This window comes from Solenopsis invicta, chromosome 14 (genome assembly GCF_016802725.1).
Source record: "Solenopsis invicta isolate M01_SB chromosome 14, UNIL_Sinv_3.0, whole genome shotgun sequence".
Taxonomy (NCBI): Eukaryota; Metazoa; Arthropoda; class Insecta; order Hymenoptera; family Formicidae; genus Solenopsis; species Solenopsis invicta.
Window position 1 is genome coordinate 17,418,668 of NC_052677.1, and position 24,014 is coordinate 17,442,681.

Consider the following 24,014-nt stretch of genomic DNA (forward strand, 5'->3'; position numbering starts at 1 on the left):
ACTGCAGTACATATAGGTAGAATATTAATGAATCATTAACGATAACAGTACGAGATAATGTTGCATTCTATTTATTTTTATTTTTGAATTTCGCGCCAGTTTCCCCTACACTTCTTTTGGTGTAGGGATTTTTTATAAATGTTGGTAGGATTAAATCGAAATTTCGTTTTAACCACACTGTTTATACGTGAAGTGAAGTGGAGTCGTACGAAACGTAACATTTTCTAATCTCAAACGTCTAATTACTTTATCAAACGGAGTTGCGTCAGTTTGTAAATTGCAAGTTTCGTATTTCACACGCCTCGCAATGTCGTACATGCTATCGCATTTGGAGAATGGCTATCAAGTCGATCAAGCCATTCTATCGGAGGAAGACAGAGTCGTGGTGAGTTTGTCAAGTTTGTTTCACTCAGTTTTATTTTGTCTATTGTTATAAATACATCATCTATTTCTATCAATATAAATTGACTTTAATCTTGATTTAATTAATTCTTTATCTTTTTCTGAAAATGTTACAAAATAAATGTGTCAACTGCCACTATGTACTTACAGCAACAGTAATTGGAATAGTTACTCTATATAAGTCGATTGCTATAGAATTATTTCAAAATAGAACTCCCACATTTAAAGTAATATTTCTTTTCCAAAGGTAATTCGCTTTGGGCATGATTGGGATCCGATGTGTATGAAAATGGATGAAGTCCTCTATAATATTGCAGAAAAAGTCAAGAACTTTGCTGTCATTTACTTGGTAGACATCACAAAAGTGCCAGATTTCAATAAAATGTAAGTAGAAACTCATATCCTTGCAAGTCTGTTGCATCAATAACCAATTAATGGCTTGATTATAAATATTTAATAATGATGTTATAATATTTTTTGTAGGTATGAACTTTACGATCCATGTACAGTAATGTTCTTCTTTAGAAACAAACATATCATGATAGATTTAGGTACTGGAAACAATAACAAAATAAATTGGACCTTAGAAGACAAACAGGAAATGATCGACATCATTGAAACGGTTTACAGGGGTGCAAGAAAAGGTCGAGGTTTAGTTGTTTCTCCTAAAGATTACTCTACTAAATATCGATATTAATGCTGTATTTGTTTCAAGGCAAGACGTTACATCGACGAAATCAGATGAACGATCCGATTTTGAGTGGACAATGCATTGTAAGCTTTGTTATATTTTATATTGCGTATATCTTAAAAATAAAGTAAAATAAGTTTAAAAAAGTATATAAAATGCGTGAACTCTTTGAATAAGTGTACATACAGTTCTTATTAATAATACATGTATTTTGAGGAATTTTATAAAATTTCTTATTTACTATCGATTTATATTTATAAATACATATCTAACTGTACAATATCCATCTCTGTTTTCTAGTTGGACTAGAGATTATTTAAGACATTTGTTAGGTAATAATGTGTTGTAAACATACTCGGTATCACATAATATATTTTGGGATGTCTGATGGCATGTACGTTTATATGGAAATGCTTACACAAAGAATTGATTATTTATAAAAAAAAAAAAATAATACGTGAAGTATGAAGCGTTAATTCTATTCTAACAAGATTTTGATCTTATATTTTAATATATATATACATAATTATATTTACACGTAATTACAGCATATACTTTGGTCTAATATCTATGTATTCGGTGATCAACTTAACACATGGATAATTATACACAATTCAGTCTCTCACATATCTGAAAAATATGTAGATTACTGTTAAAAGAATGTAATAAAAAATCGGTATAATGTAAATTTCAAAGAGATATCTAACTAACCATTTGTTACATATTGTATGCTGTCGTCAAGTACATCAGCTGGCCTTGAACAAGTTAGTAATGGAAGACTCTCCTGTAAACTTTCTCTATTTAGCTTGTATGACGAATCTCTCAGTGGTTTAAAGATACATTCCAAAGTTCGAGATTTTCCTGGAGAAAACAGTATTTCTTAATATTATTCTTATGATAAAAGTATTATAATGTTATATACATGCTGATATCTGTTACTAACCTATGATAGCGTGATGAGTTTTTATATTTATGGCACCCATTGATTTACACTGCCTCAAATCTTAAAGTAAAATTATATAAAGTAAAATCTGTGTGTATGTGTGTCATATTATATAAATGACATTTAAAATAGATAATATTGAAAGCCATGTTCTCTTTTCAGATTTCATATTTAATTTTTGAAACAATATGTAATAATTTATACTTATCAAATTTTCTTTCAGTCTTACCGCTATTTGTTATGCTTCTTGAAGGAAACAAATTGTAGATTGATTCCAGAGATTCCATGGAGTTATGTTTTTTTACTGGAACAATATTAATTACGCAGTACATCAGAAAGAATAATAATTAGATAAGGATAGAAACAGTTGTGCAATATAGAACTGACTCAAAAAGCAGTTTGACAATTTTAGCTTTTTAAAAAATACGTTACAGTAATGAAATGTTGCTTTTTGATGTAATGCAAAAAATAATTTACTTCACTGGCTTATAATACAATTCTATATTGCATTATGTTCATAAATGTTCATAGCAAACATACATATATTAACCGTAAAATTACTCTCAAACTATTCACAGAGAAGCAATGAACATGTTGTATGTTGTATGCAGCTCAAAGAATACTATTAAATAACCAAATAGGTAAAGTAATGATTTTTTTTTTATTATTGACAGTGTCCCAAATACTGGAGATCCAATCTTAAATGCTTTTTTTTTTTTAATTAGAAGATTGAAATTGCATTTTCAATGAAATGTGAGTAAAATTCTCCTTTAAGTAAAATATAATTATATAATTTATATATCTATTAAAAAACGCATATATATATATATATAAGATCATATATATATATATATATATATATATATATATATAAGATCAATTTTTGAAAGTATTTAGGAAACTGTTAATAATTGGGTCGTTTACTTTATATGAAATAAGTGAATTAAGTAAAGCAAGAGAGGAAAGCGAAGCGGAAAAAGAACGCGATCCAAGCATTTGTTCCTACCTCATCACGTATTAGATAGTTGGAGAGACTCTGTACATTCTGTAGTATAAAATAGATTAGTGTTATTTCTATCGTGCTTTCTTTAATACTATTAATAGTAAGTATAAAGAACGTCTAGTTACAGAAAATAGAATATATAGAAAAAAAAATATATATATAACTGCTACAGAGAATAGAATATATATATGTATTAAATGTATATTACGTACATATTTCAAGATTGTTGACTAGAGTTGCTGAATTTGTTGTATCTTTGACTTTCTTAGTGGTGTTTTCATATATTGGTTCGACTGGTGGTGGTTTGTCTATGAGAGTGCAAGATAATGTGAGATTTTTTTGCAGAAAATATACATCAATATTGTAATGTAAAAGATACTTACAAGTTTTTAAGAAATAAGGGTTTTTGAGTACTTGTTTTATACAATTATATATATAAGCGTATTGGCTCTGAAAACGTAAACACGTTATTTTTACATTATATGAGTTTATATAAATAAAAAAAATATATATATACACACATAATATCTCTAAATTGACAAAAAATAGATACGTAATGTCTATGAAATGGGGAATCCTTTTTTTTTAGCATAAATGTCGATTTCTTGCAATCGTTGATTTTTTTGTAATTTCTTAAGTTCTCATTCGAAATCTTATTCTAAGTAAAATATGGATTACACATATTTTTTTCTTTGCTAGTTTCTTCTATACTATTTGATTATATAATTACTTACTTCTCTTTGTACCATATTTATTCTATGATGTCGCAATCTATATACAGTTCCGAATACATCTAATTTCCTATTATCTCTAATTTGTTGCAGAAGAATATCTATTGCTATTAATGTCCCTGTTCTGCCAATTCCTGCACTGTAAAGTAACGATATTTTCCGTTATCAAGAAGTACGAAATTAATCACAACGCAGTAATTATAGCCGAAAAATGGAGCAACTCTATTAATAGAAAATTTGTTTATACCTGCAATGAACGACGATGAAGCCTTTATTAGCGGTAATATTTCGGCGCATTATTTGGCAAAAATTAATCATTGCATCGAAATCTTCTGGAACATCGTGATCGGGCCAGTCTTTAAAATGCAGGTGAGTGATGCTTCTTTTTTTATTCTCCTGTAATTATTAATTGATATTTTTATAAATATATCCGCGTACAAATTTTCAAAAAATATGCTATTTATATTAAAAAAGATAAACCTTTTGTAATACAAGCGTTCTTTGAGTATGCGTTCTGAAGTCTAATTCACTCGTACATCGTATCGTCATGTTCTCATATCGAAAAGATTCCCCTATTATCGGATAGTATTGATGACATTTTTCCTGAAAAAGATTAATTATATGGTAAATGGGCGGCGTTGGTATTATACGTATGATCATCAACAATTGTATAATTTACTTTGCCCTTCTCGACCAATTGCGTCAGCATAACTATAATATTAATGTTATACTGATTCACCATCCTCCAAAAATCGTAAGTGGTTTCCTCCTTGGGACCCTGACAGGCTATATATTCATCTTCTCCCGAATATCCCTGATGCAAAATTCACATTATTTATTTTTCCATTCGCATAGTATATTCAATAATTGAGAAGTATTTGATGAATGAAGCAATATTCTTCGATAACTAAAGTAATTTCGTAATAATTTTAATTGAAATTTCGTAATTTTGAGCTTGCGTTTCACATTATTTTGAAATAAAATATCCCGAAATTCAATTAAATATTACATGAAATCAATATTCTTGTATAGCCCCACACATTCTTAAGCAAAATTGTATCAATCTTTGATAGAGGAAGATTGCCGATTTAATATACACCACGTGCGTTTTTAAAATATTTACCTTTATGAATGATGCATTGATATAATCCGTGTTAGGGTCATTATCTATCACTTCCAGCTTTACTCTTGAGAAATCATCTGAAAGTATGAATCATTAGTAACACTTGATGCAAATGAATTGTCGCGAGTGAGTTGTAAGACGCAAGTCTCGTACAGGGTAAAATATCGGAGTAGCGATTTTTCTTTCGGTTAGCCTGCAAGCAGGCCGTGTTCGTGGGCATCTGCAAATCAACACTGAGTGTTTGAAGCAGACGAAATTCATTGCTCAGCTTTCCAGGATTGTCCACTAGTTCTTGACAGTGGCTGATGAATTTCTTTCTGGTGAACGGTAAGGGAACGGGTGAGCCAGGCATATCAGAATGAAGAAATCTTCGTAACACTCTGCAACAGAACATTGCGACGAATGTGAATTATTATATAAAGTGCACAAAGCAAGAAAACGTATTAATATATCTTATCATACATTTAATCAATCGGCGCATTGAAAAAATATAATAAGGATAAGATACGTATGAAGAAATATGTACGCGTTCAAAAAATTTTCTCTTTTAATTAAATCCAAAAACAAGTTTCATGTATAAAACCTGCACAATTTTATTAAACGAGGTATATCGTGAGCGTTTCCGTCTTCTACTTCTGCTATCATTCAGGAAGCCTTATTATTCCGTTCTCATTGAATATTCAATCGCATTACGTTTGACAAAGGCTAATCTACTGAAAATGACAAACAAGAAGACTTTTGTACAAGCTATATCACAATAAAGTAACGTTATATACAGTAAAATATAGTATACGTGATAACAGATTAATCTGTAACACACGTAATGATATATTAACAAAATAAATTAACTATTGTATTTTTTCAGAAATTATGCAAATGAAATTTTTTTTAACTCTATTAATAAACTTTTTAAAAAATGAAGTTTTAAAAATTCTATTTAATAGAGATTTTCAAAAATAAAATTAATTAGTGCGCTTTATTCAGCTCAAATACTTTATACAAGAAAAAAACGGTTTTGCTAATAAAGTATCTAAAAATTTACTGGATGTAACTGTGACGATTTTTTGGAGCATTAAAACAATTACGTAGGACGATCAAGTTGCTAGAAAAACTACTTGTAACATCGCTTGAACGTTTTTCATAATTATTTTGATGACCCAACAAAATTATTCTCCAATCTGTATCCAGTTACATTTTCAGATACCTAAGCAAAGTCGTTCTTTTCGTTCACGTACATTATATATGAAGCGACGAAGATCAGAAGAATGATCACTAATTAGACTTAACATTTCCGCTAACGCGTTTGACGCAGGTGCTATCGAGTATCGTGCAGAAGTGCGCAATAATATCCGCGTTTCGTATACACATATCTTTCCTTCGCCGGCGTAGCGTGGGCAGAGCTCATTCATATACTACGTGAATAACGAAAACTTACGCAATGAACATACGCGTCTGGCTAGAGACGGATCCAAGGACTCAATTTTCTCCTCAAGATTCGTGTCATAGCCGAACACGACGGTCTCTACGACGCGATATCTTCTATTGTCCGATTCGCGTTTCTCGCGCACGCTTTAAGAATATACTTCCCGCAGTAATTTAAAAATACACTCTCGACTCTCCGAGTGAGCTCGGTCACGCGGCCAACTCGGCAACGTTTGAGCCTGCTCGTCTGAGCACCAAGCCCGCAACGTACTGTATGTCCTAGCATGCGATAGACGCGCGTGTATCGCGCGACCTTGCTCACGCGCTTTAGCTATAGTTCTCTCTTCTGAGTCATACAATAAATATCGATCATTGTTCATAAACGCGCGTACACCTGTCCGGTGCGTTTCAGGCGTCTACGCGCGTGCAGGCATCGCCGCTGCGTACGTCATGATTTCGATTGCTATCGTCGCGATTCTCTGCCTGGAAAAAATTTTTTTTCAGCGATCATAGAAATCTTATCTTATCTCGTTTCGCTATTACGCGGTGTAGAACGAATTCCAATTATCCCTCGTCGAGATTCATGAATCGACATTGTTGCTTCCAATCGAAATACAAAAACCTACGTTGATGTGTGTTAATGGCTTTTTTTTATCTATCGAATATGTTAAACGACCTCTAGACGCTTTAGTATTATTGCAGGATGTGCTCAGTTAAAGATACATAACTATAATCATTATATAACATGTAATGAACATGTATGTTACATGCAATGTATATTCGTTACAAATTATATAATAGCAAATTATATTATGCTTATATTTATGTTTGCCAGGTTTGAATATTGAAAATATCGATTCTCTGGTTCTTCTGCATTTGATGCAACTAAAAAAAGAGAAAGGCTAGTACAATATGATTAATAGTACAATATGATTAATTCATAATATTCAGATGTGATAGGAATTAAGGTCAGCAATCGAAAGTTGTTGCAAAGTTGCATTTTTCGTTAAACGCAGTTATTATTTCGGGACTAAAGATTTTGCTACGACCGTATACTGGCCTTTCTCAATTTTGATTGTATTATGTAGAAATCGTGTTCTTGGTTCTAATATTAATTACTGTGTATTGAATTTGTTTTAAATTGTTTAGAAAAATATTGTACAATACCATTGAGCCATTGTCCAAGGGTCGTTTTACAATAATGAAATCGTAACTTACATGTGCGGCGAGCATCTTCGCACGATCAACATCATCGTCACCACTATCCCCAGGAAAAGAATGCAAAAGATAGCTCCAATAACGAGAGCGACATTCACTTCTGAGTCTAATATTGCAAAAAAAAAGGAAATAGGGATTAGATAAAATAACATGTTATTTTTTGTTCTTTTTTTTCTTCTTCTGCAATTCAAACACTCACTCGTTTTTATCGTGAATATCGCGGAATCGGCATAACCACCGTTAGTGAATGCCCTCATTCTGACGTGGTACCATGTGTCCGGTTTAAGTGGCCCATTGCAATGCACCCGTTTCTCGGTGTTGGATGAGACATCTTTGCAGTTGGTGTCCTCGCCGATCACATACCTGACGGCTTTCATGTGATCGTAGTCAACGATGTGGTCCGCTAAACAGAGTCGTTAAGTTTGATGATACACGCGTCATACGGGGTTTCGGGTTTCAGCGCGCTTCATAAACAATCATCCTACGTGCACAACTTAATTCTCGGCCCCTAACTTCTATCGATGACAGTATTTATTCAAACTCATAATTTTCAATTAAAAAAAGTGCCGCTGAAGCACAGAAAATGATTTATACTTTGGGGAAGGATGCTGTTTTTTACAATATTTGTAAAAAGTGATTTCAACGGTTTAAGAGTGGCAATTTCGATTTTCATGATGAAGAATATCCGACAGTCAAACAAAATCGAAGATGATAAATTAGAACAATTAGATGATAAATTAGAACTTTTGGTAGAGAATTCCTGTTGCACACTATTCGACTTTTTATAAATTAATATCAAAAGTTCAGTGAAAAAAGCCGAGAATTAAGTTGCGCACCTAATATCTACGAGCATATCACCTACGATAAGGACTCCATTCATTTTTCGTCGCTTGATACGTGATCGTGAAATCGTTGTTCTCCGCTTCTTTCCAAGTGGACGTATTGGGCCAGGGCATGTTCTTCAGATCGAACCGCGTGTTTGATTGCACATCGTTGTAATCCTTCTTCGCCACCATGATCGCGTAAAACCTGATATCACCACTGGTATTGGGGAATATGGGCAATAGAATAACGGCGGTCGTTGTAGTTCTGATCGCCGTGTACGGATCCAGCATGATTGATTTAATATCCGAGTCCTCAGGTTGTGGTGGTACTGCAATAGAATTTTCTTAATTAGGAAATCGCGAAAAAACTGAAGAGAACATTATTATGTCTTATATTACGTATATTTTACCGTTTTTTTTCCTTAAACGGAGCAATAATTACAGTAAAGACTCTAGAATTCACTTTAAACAACTTACAATTCGCGTCAGACTTTAGAATGGAATTATTAGAAATTAATAATTTTACAGTGCATTTTATTATAAAGATCTAGTCTGAAATATATTTTATACAAAGTTGGGAAGTAATTAAAAAGTTAAATTATAATAATGTTAAGAATTTAATAACTTTTAATTTAACTTAGTTAATTTTTAACTTTATCAGTTATTTTTTTAAAACACAAACTTTACTTGTTAACTTTTTTTTAAATTAAAAATTTATCTACGTGCAAGAAAAAATATCTATAAAAAATTAAAATAAATTCTATATATGGTATATGGAAAAACAGTAATTCTTATTAATTTAATTTACAAATAAAATAATTTTTCAATCATCTAAAAAGATTATTAATGGAAATTAGTCACACTTACTGCCAGCAGGATATACCACGCTTTGGCTAATTGGTTGTCCGAGTGTATCAACGTTCTTGACTTTGGTGGATATCGTGAAATTATAAGTATATTCTCCGTTCAACTCGTTTAGATTTATCCAACACATGTAATCGTTGGAAATGGAATCCGTACATTCATGCTTTACGAAAATCGAATGAGGTGGATATCCGACTCTGGTACCAAGACCCGATACGTTAAAGAATTCAAATTCACCATTTAACGAACACGGCAAGCCCCATGTTAGAATTGTATCCAAGACGTTCGTGTCGTTTAAATTTTCTTTAATCGTAATGGACGACGAATTGAATTTCGAGATTGCCCCTGGAACTGAATAATCAAAATATTCAAAAGCTAATTATTTATTAATCAAAATTATTTATAATCTAAATATTCAAAAGCTAATTGTTTATTATGCTCTTTTAGTTCAAATTATTTGCATCGAAATTTTATTTTATTGAGAAAATAATAATATACACAAAAATGGCTTAATGTTTCAAATAATCAGTTAGGAATAATTTTGCGTTACAAGTGAATGAAGTAAAGGGTTAAAAGATAAAATGTACCTCCGCTACTGCTTGAAAATGTTTTAGTCTCAGTTTTATTGCCCCATTCTTCTTTTGTTTTTGCTCTTATCGATACATTATAAATCATGAACGCCTTTGCCTCCTTATATTTATGTTCAAACACGCTTCCATTTTTTATAGTAAATTGTATATGACGATCTGGCTCTTTGTGACACCAATCTGGAATTGGGTACAGCGGTTCCCAATCGATTGTGATTTCAAAGTCTTCTAAATTACCGGGCAAATACTCCGGTTCTCCCCAAGACAAAGTGAATTCCGAATCCGTGATGTCTTTGACGGAAAATTCAGACGGCTCAGACGGCGCTAAAATTACAATTACGATACATTAGCTAAATTAATAAACATTAAATTAATTATGAATTATTCAATTATAAACTAAAATATTAATAAGAATAGCGCGTGCGATTACCGGCCTCCAACGTTGTGGCATTGACTCCCTCACTTAAATCACTGTTTCCTGCATCACTAACGGTTTGTGCCCAACAAGTGTAACTCGTGAAAGGACTTAATTCTTCTACAGTTGTATTTAATACGATAATAGAATCCCCAGCAAATTCGGGTTTTATTCTCGTCGAGGACATGCTATTTTTAGGCGGGTAGCCTTTCCCTAATTGCTCTGTATAATTGCATATAGTTATTATGGATGATACATTGCAATGATTGTCTTCTTTTAATATCGTCCAGAGTATTGTCAGTCTGTTAACATTTGATGGTATTCCTGGAGTATGTGTGAATGGTGGCTTCGTTACTGAAATGTCGAAAAAAATTTTTTATCAAATTTGATCTTCAATCATAGAATGAACGTTGATAAATCCGTTAATATCGGATTGTATATTGTATGTGATATGTAGGGAGAACAAGTAAGCAAGAAGTTTAACAAGAAAAGATTCCTCAATTCAGAAATTTAAAGAATTATGAAACTTTGATAATACATATCAGGGAATATCTTGCTATGCAGTAAACATTTTTTTTGCTGCCCAAAATTATCCTGAAAGGGAAAAACCAATACTTGAAAATTGGTCCATTTTTTTTGTTATTCAACAGCAAAAGCAGTTATTTAACATTCAACAATATTATTATTATTGCTTTGAAAAGTAATTAGATTTAGCACGGTTGTAATTTTTCAAAAAAATTATAACCTTGAGAATCCCTTTGTAATTTTATTATTATTATTATACATTATTATTGAATAGTATTGAATAATAATATTTAAACAATAGTATTATTTAACAAAAAAAAAAATAAACTTTAGAAGAAAAAGATTAATTAAATACAACAAACTCAATATAGAAAATTTATGACTTTTAATAACGCTTATTGATTAGACAACTTATCAAAATATAATTGTTTAATAATAAAATAAAAATAAAAAATGGACTAATTTTTTCAGAGATTGATTTTATTGCTTCAGAATGATTTTGCACAGTAAAAAAAAATAATTTATTATACGTATCAAGATATCTTCTTCATATTGACAAAGTTTAATAATGTTTTTGAATAAGTATTTTTGAGATAAGTACGTATCTACTCTAGTAAATTAATTTTGCTTACCGTTAGGAAGCGTGGTTTCGCTGTTGTCTATCATCTCCCCCTCCTGGTCATCCTCGTTTACAGCGTTGATGAATACCCGATACGTCGTACAAGCATATAAACGCGAAATTGTCACCCTCGTGTTCGTGGTATTGACGGTTTGCTTATCGGGATCCGTAGTTATGGTATAATGCTTCAGGCAGTTTGTACCAGAGTCCGGTGGCTTCCAATCAACGGTTAGGGAAAAATTGCCTGGTATTAGACGGAGGAACTTCGGCGCCGACAATTCTGCAAATTGTCCATGTGTCAGAGACGGATTTGCCGAGGATCGAGAGCGATTGTCCTCGAATTGGCGGAAAGCAATCATAAACGCAGCACGCGCTCAGACAGAACTTTAATTCGGAACCTATTCACGAACAGACGTCAAAGCTTCACAAAGGACAATGGATCAAAATGGATCGATTTTAGACTCCGAAGTGGCAAATAAAAGTAGTGTCTTTTTTTGTAATGTTTGAGCTGTTGAAATCTGATTCTGATCTTTAAAAAATTTTTATTTGATTCGGGAAAATATTAAAAATCAACATATGAAATATAAGAAACAAGGTTGAATAGTTCAAAGTTAATAATTTTTAATAATTTTTAAATTAGTTAATTTTATGATTTAATTTTTCATTCTAACCAGTTACAATATTTTTTTTAAACGTAAATTTTAATTATTAAGTTTTTCAGGAAAATACGAATTAATGCATTCGTAAAACTTAAGAATTATAATGTATACTAAATATTTAATACTTTCATATAATTTTAATACTTTACCAATATATTAAAATTTTTTTGAAGGCCAGAATCAGATTTGGTAGTTCAAAAACTACAAAAAGAACATGGCGTTTTTATGTTTCGGGGCCCAAATCCGCCCATCGTCCTCTGTTAATTTTTCTGAAACAAATTAATCGCAAATTTCACGGATATTCTACCCCGTGTCTCTTCATCTCTCCACCAATTCCAGCTTAAGCTTAAACTTACTCGGCGAAGCTGTCTTCGCAGTCTGGTTTATACCGACAGACTTCACAGACGGCGTCACCGTTTTGACAGTGAAGTAATAATCCGTGCACGGCTTGAGATTATTGGCGGTGTACTCCACGGTGTGGACCGTGGTCTCTTCGCAAGAACCCCCGTTGCACTGGGCAATCGAATAGTTGGATATGCATTTCACGTGCTCCGCAGGCGCCTGCCAAGTTAATTGAATAGCTTCGACGCTGATGACGTACACGCTCAGGTAGACCACGTCCCCAATTTCCGGAACTAAAGAGAATCAACGTGATAAGGATGTTTGTTAATCAATCTGTTGTTCCAATGAATCTTCAGTTTTGATAAAGTCGGAGCAGGCCCCTAGACGTTCAATGTTACCACTTGGTACATATCTTAGGATATATTTGTGACGCAAAATTTCTTTTCCTTGTAATATTAAGAACACACCTGATTAAACAACGATCTCTATCCCCTCTTAAAAATAGCTTGGCATTTAGGGGACAGTGGCCTCAGTTCGTGCCAGTTTTTCGACCAAAATCACGAAAATTCATTCTGAGACACGAATGACTCATCTTGTGTAAAGTGATTACTTCTTCTGTGTATCAAAAAACTATTATTTTTTTAACTAATTCTCATTTATATTGCAAGAATATTGCAAGAATATATATTTCATAAACTATTTACAAGTATTGAAATTTTAATTTTAATTTTTTTAATTATAAAAATTTTGATTTTTGTTTCTATTTTCTTTTATTTTTTTCAGAAATATTTCTTTTAATTAGTTGTAACTTTTTCATATTTTTTAAAAATTAGATGGATCGTGATCTACATAAGTTTGGCGAATCCTGGTTTGCAGGAATATTGTGCAATATAACTGTACAATATTATTGAGCGTCTAGGGGCCGATTTACTCTTAACAAGTCAATTGTGCACTCACTGTCGTGACCCGTTGTGCTTGTCAGCGAGACTCCATTAGACTCCCAGAAATTCTCGATAAGGATTTTCACTTTAAACGTATACTGCGTGCACGGTTCGAGTTCGGTAGCGTTATGATGGGTATCAGTCTCATTAATCTGAATGCAGTTTTTGTCGCATCTTTCGATGGAGTATATTACTGGCACGGAGATGTCGTAGTTGCATGGGGATTCCCATGAAAGAGCGATCCATTTTGTGCCTGTACTATTCGTCCTCAAGTTCACTACCTCTCTAGTATCCGCTGAGAACAAAATTGCAAAATATGAATGCACAAAAGAAACGTACCTAAAGGTATCTAAAAATTCAATTGGATACAGATCTTAAAGTAATTTTGTTGGACCATTAAAATAGTTATGCAGGATGCTGGAGCATGACGAGTAACGCCGCGAAAAGTTTTGACAGTCTAACAATTACATTAAGTATCTCATATGATTATTCTTCGTAACCATTTTTGAAATATTAAGAAATAATTTAAACATTTAAAAAACACTGCTGATTGGGTTGATTTGGCATAAAACGTTAAAAGCCAAACACTCCTTATGGAAAAATAATTTTAGATACGCGAATAAACTATTGGAAATTATTGCAAAAATATTTCAATTTTTTCCAGTTTTTTTCACGCATCCAATACTTTTTTTATAAGAAACGTTTTTATGTTCTATCTTTCTATTCTAATATATTTCTGTTTCTGTATTATCATAAGATTTAGATTCGGTGCTCCTACATATCCACGAAAATAATGATTTTGCTAAAATATTAATCTGAAAATAATTATGGCGTTAAAATACTTAAATATTTATGATGGAATATCGAAACATTTTGCAGCAGCATTATTATACTCGAATGTCCTACGTAATTATTTTGAGAGAGATGATTCAACATGAAATTGTTTTCTAATCTAGCTAAATTTTTAGATATTACACACACAGTAAAAGCGTTCTTTTCACTTCCAATAATGTTTATCAGTAATTTCTTTTTGCTAATGCTATCAACGCTGTTTTTAGCATTAGCGCTTTCTCTAATGGATATTGGTTTTTAAAGTAAATTCCTTAATCTTGTAGATCAGTGTTTTTCAACCTTTCTCAATTTTTTGCGACACATTAAATAATGAACCAAATTTGTCGAGGTATACTATTAATTCATTCCTTCATTTACACATACACAATTTTCTATTATAATATTCTTTTCTTTTATCAGATATCACAAACATGACATTTAGCAATAAAAAGCACAGTTTTAAAGTTTTCATTTTTTAATTATCATTTTAAATTAATTTTAATGCATTGATATTATTTTGAATAAAATGAAAGTAAACACAATGCAATTTAAATAATTCTTTTTACCTCCTTTAAAAATTTTGCGGCACGCTTGGGAGATTCTTTGCGACACAAAGGTTGAAAAAACTCTGTCTTAAATAATTAATTTTTATATTAGTAGAATCATTTTAATTACCGCTTGCGTTTACTGGCCACGAATCGCAGATTATCGTATTCTCAGTGGAAGTTGTCACATCAGTAGTAGTCTCATCGAATACAGTAGTAGTCTCATGGGATACAATAGTAGTCTTATCGAGTACAGTAGTGGTATCAGTAATGTCACTATCGTTACTATCGGTAGAGTCCAACTGGGAAACAATCGTCAGGAGTTTGTCGAATCCATAAATAGATGCATCGATCTCCGTGAAATTATTCTCCGTAGATCCAGAATCATAGATCGTCCCGAAGTTCTCCGTTGAATCTCCGGTATCATAATGCGATTCGGTGGACAAAGAGATCGTCTGCCTCGACGTAGGTGCGTCATTGTTGCAAAGCGCGTAGAGGAAGCGGAGAGCGAGAACGAGCAATAACAGGCGTTTTTCAACGATCATGTTCTAATGAACGCTGCAAACAGAACAAAACTGATCGCGCACGTCCCAACTGTCGTAAAATATCTTAGGTACCTTAACATGAGAATCAAAAATCAGCAGCGAAATTGATGAAGTCCCCCTCGCTTAGTGTTTTTAATTTTTCAGAAAAATAAAGTCGAGGAAAAAATCGGGTTTTTTCAATTTTTTTCTAAAAAAATACGGAAAAAACGATTATGATAATGAAGTACTAGTATATTTTATTTAATTTTTTGGAAAATGAAATCCAGAAAAAACCCGGTTTTTCCATTTTTTCCGAAAAATATGGAAAAATACGACTGATAATAACTTATTGATGCATTACTTATTTATTAGACCTCTTAAATCAAAGAAATCTTGAAACCATTGACGTAGAGGACTATAAAGAGGAAATATTATTTTAAAAGAAAGAAATTCGAAAAAAATACGGCAAGAAAATCGAAAAAATTTGTTTTTTCTTCAAAATTTTCGTGCGCTAAGGAAAACACTATTCCCGCTGAAATTAAAATTCATTAAGTATATTCACATTGTTTGCAGAAGTCATTATGAAACTCCTGGGGTTCATTACATTATCTGTTTAATCACGTTACAATAATTATTCAAATTTTAAATACTTTGAGCATGAAAAATATTTCTACTTGAGAATAAGAATTACTATTTCAACTATGGAAACTTTGACGTGACGTCGATCACAATTTTCTCTTGCAGCGAGTCACGACACAATAAAAGTTTTTCAAGTGTCGTCGCTAATACAAGAGGCAAAGATTCTATTAAAATGAAGTGCATCCCGGTTAACACAGAGCGGAAATGGTTTGGAAAGCTGTGATTTACAACGGTCACTTCCTTTCACGCCCGTCTGAAGAATCGCACGCGTCATCGTTCAAGGATGCACTCTTTTTTTTTTCTTCGAGAAACTTTTTTTTTCGAACTCTCCACATATTTCCACATTAGCAGCCGGAAGTTTACTTCCGTCGAATTTGAATTTCAGACTTATAAGGATGTATAAATAAAAATTGCAAAGCTGCAACTAAATGACTCGTCCCGACACCTTTCGGAAAAATCGGCTTTGAATCAAAGTAATCTGCCATTACGTATTGCGTTATCAAATATATATATTGTACAGACGCAATAGGTAGGAAAGGAAAACTTAAGGAGTGGTTCTAAATGATAAAGCATCAAAGTAAATGCTATATTATAAAATGCAATTTTACATAAGAATCAAACAAAAAATTAAATAAGTAACTTCTGAACCAATAAATAAAAGAATATATTATGTTTAAATTATATATGAACAAATACTGAAACGTATGTAATAATGGGACAATCGATAAAATTTAAAAATTTTTTAGTATTATTTTGAGATGTGACACTTTCAGGATGTATAAGTCATATCTCAAAACATTGCTAAAAATAGACAAATTTTATAGCATATTCTAGTATTACATTTGAGTGTAAAATTTCAGCACAATTCATTTATTGGTTTAAAAGTTATTTAATTTTTTATTTACTCTTGATTTTTATGTAAAATCGCATTTGCAGTGTTTATTTGCAAATTTGATACGGAAGTATCATTACCAATCAAATCAAAATTTTTACATATACTAATAAAACTAATAAATATAGTTGTACAAATATTCATTTAGATCCACTTACTCGTTTAAAGATTATTTATTTAAAACTGTAGCAAAATGTGGTAATTTTCGCTTCAAAAATAGACAAATTATAAATCAAAGTTTTCATTGTATTCTGCTTTGCAGCTAGTTTCAAAGTCAAAATTTGGGGGCATTAGCAACCAAAACTTTTTGTTCGTAAGAAAAATAAATAAACCTAGAGAAGCCTTTAGTTTTTCAATTTCGATAACTTTTAGCTCGTATTATATAGCCAAAACATCCATAATCGCAATTTTATTTTTGACTTGTCTCATTTTATCTGAAATCACTCTTTAAATTTTCTCCCACCTGTTGCCATAGACCTTGTACATTGTACATAGGCACTGATACCGTCGATATTCAACTGATACAACGTATATTAATAACCATTAATCTAGGACGGGAATTACCGGAGGCGAAAACCTCGCGAAGCGTCACATGCTCTTTGTCTCTCAACACCGGCTTCCACTAGATTACGAAGGCTACAACACTGCCGATCGCGAGCCGATAATTCGTTAGTAATACGGCGCGATATTGTATCGGTTCGCAGGTCTGTTGACGACTGTTTGGAGAACGTCAGTAACTCGTTCGCCGTTGTTGTCGGCTGTGCTTTCGATAATCATTGCCCAACTCAACCGCGCTCGTTGAGAGGCCTTCCGCCCGGTTGGCTGCTTGTCGCCGCTCTGGTAGTTGATATCACTGATAACGGGCTAGAGTCCACTCGTCCGAGAAGAGTGCACTCTTTTGCGGCCACTTTATTAATCAAATACAAGCGCCGTCGACCATCCGATCCCCACGGCATATTCAATTTTTCTTTTTTTACGTTCACCATCGCATCGTCCGCGGGGAAAAAACGGCGGACGATCACCGATTTTTTCATTCCGCGCTCGATAATCCCGCGTTCCGATGCTGCTGTGTCTGAATCCGCGAAACGTCGAGTCGCAAATCGTCTTTTCCAATTCGAAAAACAGAAGGGCCGTCATTTCAGAACGATCCTTTCGCGATCAAGAAAATCAAATAAATTCTCAAAAGTGTTCTAATGTAAAAATTGCTTCCTCCAAGAGATGTAACTTTTACATTTACATCGGCAATTTTATAGTTCAAGAAACTCAAAATTTCCTTGTTTTCGTTAATTTCAATTAATGCTATTCGATTAATTTTATTCATCTTTTTCAAAGAATTTTTTCGTTCTTTTTTTTCAGTAGATTGAATCGCGCTTTTGAACAATAATGTGTAATTTGTGCAATTTAATCAATGTTTATGTTTGCAAAAAAAAACACCGACCTTTGTAATTTAATAATGCAAATGATTATCAGCGATTTTTTTTTTCGCTCTGCTTGCCACACAATGCGAAATATATAGCACGAAAAATATAACTAAATATAACTCGAAGTTCCATGGTTATCGCATTTTACGGAAGCTGGCATTTTATCAGAAATAAAAATCAGGTCTCCGTATCAGTAAATCGTTTCTACAAGTTACGAGTAGTATTATCGTTCGTCATTTATCAATTACGCTTATCTGTGTTGTTTTAACCGTTTTGATTTGTTTCTTACTTTTTAACATTGTTATACTTGAAAAACTTTTCGAACTTTATTTGAAAATTGTAGAAAATAATTGGAATTTTATTACACTTACATATTAAAATTAAACATAGACCAAAGTTTTGTCATCTATTTAAAGCAAGGCCCTTTATTTTCAACCGGTTATAAATTATATAAACAGTTAACATTTAGCTTTTTATCCTTGTTCTAAATGTAAGCAGTAAATCCTTAAAATTTTACATAAAATTACACTAATTATTTATTAAGTTTATACATATAGAGTATATAAATTTTGTATTAAGTAATTTTATATCGGATGTAGAAATATAAGCTGAAAGCATTCTTAACGCGACGCTCGAAACCATTTCACATCAGGATCTCAGACTACCCATCACTATCTCCGGTTCTCAAAAGCAAGTTCGAAGCACATTCATCATTTCAAACTTACCTGAATACGTTACTCCATCGATGTTTGTCCGGAAATCCTGCGAAGAAACAAATTGAGAAATACACGCGGTCGTTTGACGAATTTCACAAGGATCACAAGCGTAAAAGTGCGAAAAAAGGAAGCGAAAGACTAAACGCGGATCCTCGGCACCAATGGCATCTGCTTACGAAGCGGAACTCGAAACCATGTGCCTCTTCAAAGCGCAGCGACCGCCACCGGACTGCCCCCACAAAGATCGTTGGAAATAGCATGGCTGTGGTGTGCCTGCTCAAGCTTAGTAGACCTCGGGTAGGACCCACGCACACATACACATACGCACAACCTACACGCAAACGCGATCCCCAAAGAAGCATCCGTGAACCGGATCCAGGGTCCAGCCACGTCCTTTATCGCCTACTGTCGCGTGACACGTAGTCCCTTACCTACCACATACTTTTCCGAGGGCTTTTAACAAACCTTAGCAGGTAGTTACTAGGTAGAATATAAAGCCAAGAATTCGAGCGAAAATAACTCGAATTAGTCATTTAAAATATATCAGATAATCACGATATATTATCGATAAACTGCGTGATATTGTTTTAAAATATTTCTTTATTCTCCTTCTTTGTTTAATGCCAATCATAATCATTAAATTAAAATTTTACTTTAAAGCATGAAAGACACCTGTTGCTGTGGAAAGCTAATTCGTATTATTTTTTAATTATTATTTGATAAATATTTTGTAATATAATAACGTTAATATGACTGTAAGGTACGTGTACTTTCTGCGACATAGCGATAATGAAAGCTTTATCTTTTTATCAATATGTTTCTTATATCAACAAATTCATGTACTTCAAACGTTATCAAATATTTGTAACGCCATAAGATTATATAAACATTTATCGAAGTTTTAAGAAAAAGATCTCGAATTAATTCGAAAATTGGGTCACGTTTGAAAAATCGGAGGGCATTAACTCATCCCAAATGTGAGTAAAAAACAAATAGAGGGAGAATGAAGGAATAATAATGTATCAATTTCATAAAATTACTTTTTTTTATTGCAACGAATATACATTCGAAAAATTCATTGTACAAAGTATGACTTAGTACACTCTCTGTGGCGGTCCCATAGTAGACTTAATGTGAAGCGAACGCACATTCTGCCAGTGTTTCTTCAACAGGGAAACAAGGAAGTTTATCGAGAGATGGACATTTTGCACCAACTCTTCGGGTGTCATTTCAACGTGTCCGACGGCCACTGACAGACACAACACCTGTAGAACAAAAGCAAAATTGTTATAGAAAGTAATTACGAAAGCGTACATTAAAGAAAAATTTTTTAACTGTTTGAACCACGCACCTTTTTCATTTGGAATTTAATGGTGGCCTTGACTTCATCGATCTTGGCAACCATTGATTCCTGGTGAGACAACAGTCCAGGAAATTTACCAGCCTTGTTTAAACCAGGACCCAGGAGACGGGGAATTTGCTTGATCAGTGACTCACTAGCCAAGAACGCATCAAATTTTTTTGCTGCAAAAAGAAAACAGATATGCGACAAATATTATTTAATTCCTTAACAGATTAAACTTTATTGAAATGTTGATAGCTTCTTTCTTGATAAGATAACTTTATAGAAAAGTTTCAGAATTAAAACACATTTTTGTAAAAAATAACATTAAAAAATTTTTTTAATAAACGTGTATCGACACGGATTGAGGTGCAACGATATGAATTCACGTTGCCCTCACCAAGTGAAGAATTTTTAATTTCCTTCCTCTTGACGACCACTATTGTTCGATTATTCAGCAATAATGGTGCTTTTGGGAAGGATGAGGCGATTGTTTGATATTGAAACATATGCGAAAACGAGTTAATAACATACCGAGTTTCTTAACAAGCTTCTTGTTCTTGTTAAGTTTTTTCAATGCTTCTGCATCCATATACGGAATATTATTAGCCTTAGCTTCATCGCAGTGCTGCTGGTCACCAAGAACACATACTTGCATTTTTGGTCTGGGGATATTCTTCAACCTAACATAATGAATAGCAATTAAAGTTTAAATACATTCAGGTCTCTATGAATTTAACATGACTATGCAGTCTATCTAATATTTCTCTTTATTACAGAATTATATTATTAGAACAGAAAATTCATATATTACAATTATAATAAGTATATAACGTGTAGAGTCCCAGTTCTCAGATTGAAATGTGTTACTACACGAGTTGTTCAGATAATACATGCAACAAATAAAACATCATAGAATACTGGTGACTCTATAAATGACTTCAATTAATATAAGAGTTGGTTAATAATTAGTTTTATTTTTGAAACAAACTTTAATTTATTAATTTTTTCTCTAGTTAAAAATTTACTTAGGTATATAAAAGAAAAATATATTCCTACATAAAAAACAATGTTATTCCATATAAACATATTTACAAGTATTAAATTTTATAATCCATATTATAATTGTTTTGAATAATCCAACTTAAAAAAATTACTTTCTAATTTAATATGAATGCTTTTCAAAATTAATTTTTAATTTAACTCAAGCTAATTTAATCTTAACTTTTGAGTTTTTAGTTTATATAAACTTTTAACATAATTAAATTTTATTAACTTTAACTTAATGTAGTTTAAAAAAAAAAAATTAATTTATCCAACCCTGATATAATAAAATATCAATATTAAATTAATATTATTGCACCAGTATATTATATATATCGACTGTGAAAGAGAGAATTTATATTTCTTAAAAATTTTTTTAGGATTCCCCTACTCCATTCCTTCAATAAGGATGATGTTTCAAGAATAACTTACCAACAGGATTGCAATCCTGTATAATTTAAATAACGGTATAAATACCTCCCCAATTAATTTAAGACCCTGGGTGCAGGTCCGCTAGATAAAATCTAGCTCCCTGACATTGAATGAGGCAATTTTTATACGTATTCTTGTAATGAAGAATGAAAAGAACAAAAATGCCTCAAAGTCAGGTAAAAACATACTTGACGGTGCCCGAGAAACGCTTGTCCTTCTGTGGATCATAATTCTTCAAACCGATCTGCAACTCTATGGTTTCCAAAAACTTCCTCTTCTTGTCTTGCGAGTTTTGAAGCACGGCGTTTACGCACTCATAGAGAGTGTCGCGGGAAACTTTCGATCTGCAATCGGAACGAAATAAAATGCACGTGGAGACTCAGTCTTGCAAGTCCAAGAGACGCTTCCGTATAAACCTCGGGATAATACGGGTATAATACGCGAAATAATTCTGTGAGGTTTTCCATAATGTATGAAATTTTAAAAAAATTAATGCTGCACTTAATTCAACATCAGAATAAAGCTAATCTATAGAAAGCACTTACAGCTTTTACAGATTTCAATGCAACACATTAATGGTTAGGTTATGTCTTAAAAGTCGTGTTATATTAAGAAATATTCCAAAAATAATATGTATTCGTCAATAATTGAAGTTCAACGGGTTTATTCACATCTAGACAACGAATTATACGCAAATGATTACGATTATTTAATAAGATTATACTCACGTCATTTTACTAGATGGAGGACGACGACGACGACACGACTAACCTTCTCGACGACAAGTACCGGAAAGAAGCGTGTGATCGCGCGCAGGAACCGCGTCACTGGGTTGCATAGATGGCGGTCAATGGCGGTTGGCGGTTCAGTAGCGGATGTGACTAGAATTTATTCACATTCAGGTATTTCCGGAATATGAATGACTTGATATTTTTTATCGTAACAATTTCTCAGCACATATAGAGTATGCAAAAAAAAACTAAAAATTAACTTTTAATTTAATTTAAAAAAAGATATATTAATTTAATCTTAACTTGTAAATAAATTGCTTACCTTTCTTCATGTAAGTAATAAAATAATTAAATTAATTTTACAAGCCATAAACTTTAGATTAATTTTGTTGAAAAATATACCGTATATTAACTTATCCAACTCTACGTAAATACAACGTAAATGATCCATGTAGACATTAATCTTGAAATTTACACGATTCCGATTGGAACATTTACCTTATCGACCGCGCCTGACGAGTGCTGCCACCTACGGACGTACGGCGAGGCGCGAGGTTGCGCCGAGCGAACGGCAGTGGCGCGCGCGTCTACACGTCAAACGATCAGCTGTGCGCGTCGCGAGCTTCGATTATCTCGCGCGTAAGCGAAGGGGTGACGCGCTCGGCGTGCTGTCATCCATCCCGAGCATCCGAGCGTCTCGTGCCGTCGTACCGTTCGCGAGGAAGTTCGATTCTCGCGCGCGTCTTCGCGTCGCGCGACACCGTCGTCAGCGAGCAGGCGAGGCCGGCGATTGGGGCGAGCGAGCGCGAGCGATCACGACGCTGACGGGCGGCAGGAGGCGGTCGTGGGCGAATCGGCCGCGGTATGTGCCTCGGCGGCCGCCAGCGGGGCATGACGGGAACAGGTGACAATAGAGCCGCGCCATGTTAGATTTCACGAGATCGCGAAACGCGCGCCGCCGCCGCCGCCGCTGCCGCCGCCGCCGCTGCCGCCGATGCTGCTGCTGCTGCCGTTGCTGCCGCTAGCTGCCTACTACTACCGCCTGACTACTACCGTGCTGCTGGTACTGTGGGGAAAGAGTGAGAGAAAGGGAAGGAGGAGATTTACACTTTGTTTTCCCGTCTGTCGCGCGCGCTGCTTTCCTCACGACGGTGATCCACACGAAAATCATCCAAGCTGGATAGGTTACCCGAGTATCTCCGCGATACCGTGGACTGGTTTATGGGGTAAGTCCTCTGTCTCTCTCTCTTCTCTCGTTCTCCCTCGCGTGCACCGTCGACGCGGGTGAAAAAAAAAGGAAAAAAAATATCGTGCTCCGTCGCTTTTTTTCCTCCCCTTCCCCCGTCTTCACGCCGCGCGCTGTCCGATCTATCCGCGGCCTCGTGTGTGCGTGTGTGTGTGTGTGTATATATGTGTGTGCGTGTATAACCCGCTTCGTTCCTCCGGCGCGTGAGGAGGTTAACCTCCAACCTGAGTTAACCTGCGCTCGCGAACGAGCGAGTGAGCGAGCGAACGATCGCGCGATCGCGTTGTCTCGCTCGCGCGATTATTATCCGCGCGCCGGGCTCGCCTTTTCCCCGCCGAGGAG

At 33.8% G+C, this 24,014-nt stretch overlaps 3 protein-coding genes across 9 annotated transcripts; 1 reads left to right on the top strand and 2 right to left on the bottom strand.

Annotated features, from left to right (window-relative positions):
* Positions 1-135: 135 nt before the first annotated feature.
* LOC105207692 (thioredoxin-like protein 4A) lies at positions 136-4,222 on the top strand. 3 transcript variants are annotated; one of them, XR_005576320.1, is made up of 4 exons: positions 136-385; positions 650-786; positions 886-1,176; positions 3,864-4,222. XR_005576320.1 is itself a non-coding variant. In XM_011177275.3 (3 exons), exons 1-3 carry the CDS (start codon positions 308-310, stop codon positions 1,097-1,099), a joined length of 429 nt encoding a protein of 142 aa, XP_011175577.1. In that variant the 5' UTR covers positions 136-307; the 3' UTR covers positions 1,100-1,544. The 3 variants fall into 3 exon arrangements, 1 of the variants encoding a protein (XP_011175577.1); XR_003268608.2 differs by lacking the exon at positions 3,864-4,222 and adding an exon at positions 1,394-1,781; XM_011177275.3 differs by lacking the exon at positions 3,864-4,222 and having other exon boundaries at positions 886-1,544.
* Positions 1,448-19,453, bottom strand: LOC105207690 (tyrosine-protein phosphatase 10D). 5 transcript variants are annotated; one of them, XM_011177271.3, is made up of 23 exons: positions 18,887-19,433; positions 14,816-15,243; positions 13,326-13,604; positions 12,383-12,661; positions 11,381-11,647; positions 10,239-10,577; positions 9,809-10,132; positions 9,225-9,572; positions 8,396-8,686; positions 7,733-7,936; positions 7,534-7,639; positions 5,047-5,273; positions 4,894-4,970; positions 4,450-4,584; positions 4,251-4,373; positions 4,018-4,166; positions 3,774-3,909; positions 3,423-3,489; positions 3,252-3,347; positions 2,266-2,340; positions 2,037-2,096; positions 1,805-1,954; positions 1,448-1,723 (listed from the first exon to the last, which is right to left on the bottom strand). In XM_011177271.3, the coding sequence occupies exons 2-23, from the start codon at positions 15,228-15,230 to the stop codon at positions 1,716-1,718; spliced, it is 4,155 nt and encodes a 1,384-aa protein (XP_011175573.2). In that variant the 5' UTR covers positions 15,231-15,243; positions 18,887-19,433; the 3' UTR covers positions 1,448-1,715. The 5 variants fall into 5 exon arrangements, with proteins under 5 accessions (XP_011175573.2, XP_039313360.1, XP_039313361.1 ...); XM_039457426.1 differs by having other exon boundaries at positions 3,252-3,489; positions 18,887-19,441; XM_039457427.1 differs by lacking the exon at positions 18,887-19,433 and adding an exon at positions 17,305-17,601 and having other exon boundaries at positions 3,252-3,489.
* Positions 19,454-19,903: 450 nt separating this feature from the next.
* LOC105207695 (60S ribosomal protein L10a) lies at positions 19,904-22,583 on the bottom strand. Its single transcript, XM_011177280.3, has 5 exons — positions 22,424-22,583; positions 21,884-22,039; positions 20,754-20,902; positions 20,229-20,401; positions 19,904-20,142 (listed from the first exon to the last, which is right to left on the bottom strand). The coding sequence occupies exons 1-5, from the start codon at positions 22,426-22,428 to the stop codon at positions 19,972-19,974; spliced, it is 654 nt and encodes a 217-aa protein (XP_011175582.1). The 5' UTR covers positions 22,429-22,583; the 3' UTR covers positions 19,904-19,971.
* Between the last annotated feature and the right edge of the window lie 1,431 nt (positions 22,584-24,014).

What these genes read in the sequence shown, in the direction of transcription:
- LOC105207692 (XM_011177275.3), top strand. Translation starts at nt 308, where the DNA reads ATGTCGTACATGCTATCGCATTTGGAGAATGGCTATCAAGTCGATCAA. An exon ending in CGGAGGAAGACAGAGTCGTG is followed by an intron (nt 386 to 649) that starts GTGAGTTTGTCA and finishes TCTTTTCCAAAG; the next exon opens with GTAATTCGCTTTGGGCATGA. An exon ending in GTGCCAGATTTCAATAAAAT is followed by an intron (nt 787 to 885) that starts GTAAGTAGAAAC and finishes TATTTTTTGTAG; the next exon opens with GTATGAACTTTACGATCCAT.
- LOC105207690 (XM_039457426.1), bottom strand. Translation starts at nt 15,230, where the DNA reads ATGATCGTTGAAAAACGCCTGTTATTGCTCGTTCTCGCTCTCCGCTTC. An exon ending in GAACGCTTGTATTACAAAAG is followed by an intron (nt 4,167 to 4,250) that starts GTTTATCTTTTT and finishes TAATAATTACAG; the next exon opens with GAGAATAAAAAAAGAAGCAT. An exon ending in AACTCATCACGCTATCATAG is followed by an intron (nt 1,955 to 2,036) that starts GTTAGTAACAGA and finishes TGTTTTCTCCAG; the next exon opens with GAAAATCTCGAACTTTGGAA.
- LOC105207695 (XM_011177280.3), bottom strand. An exon ending in CGTTTCTCGGGCACCGTCAA is followed by an intron (nt 20,903 to 21,883) that starts GTATGTTTTTAC and finishes TCATTATGTTAG; the next exon opens with GTTGAAGAATATCCCCAGAC. An exon ending in TTAAATTCCAAATGAAAAAG is followed by an intron (nt 20,143 to 20,228) that starts GTGCGTGGTTCA and finishes TTTGTTCTACAG; the next exon opens with GTGTTGTGTCTGTCAGTGGC.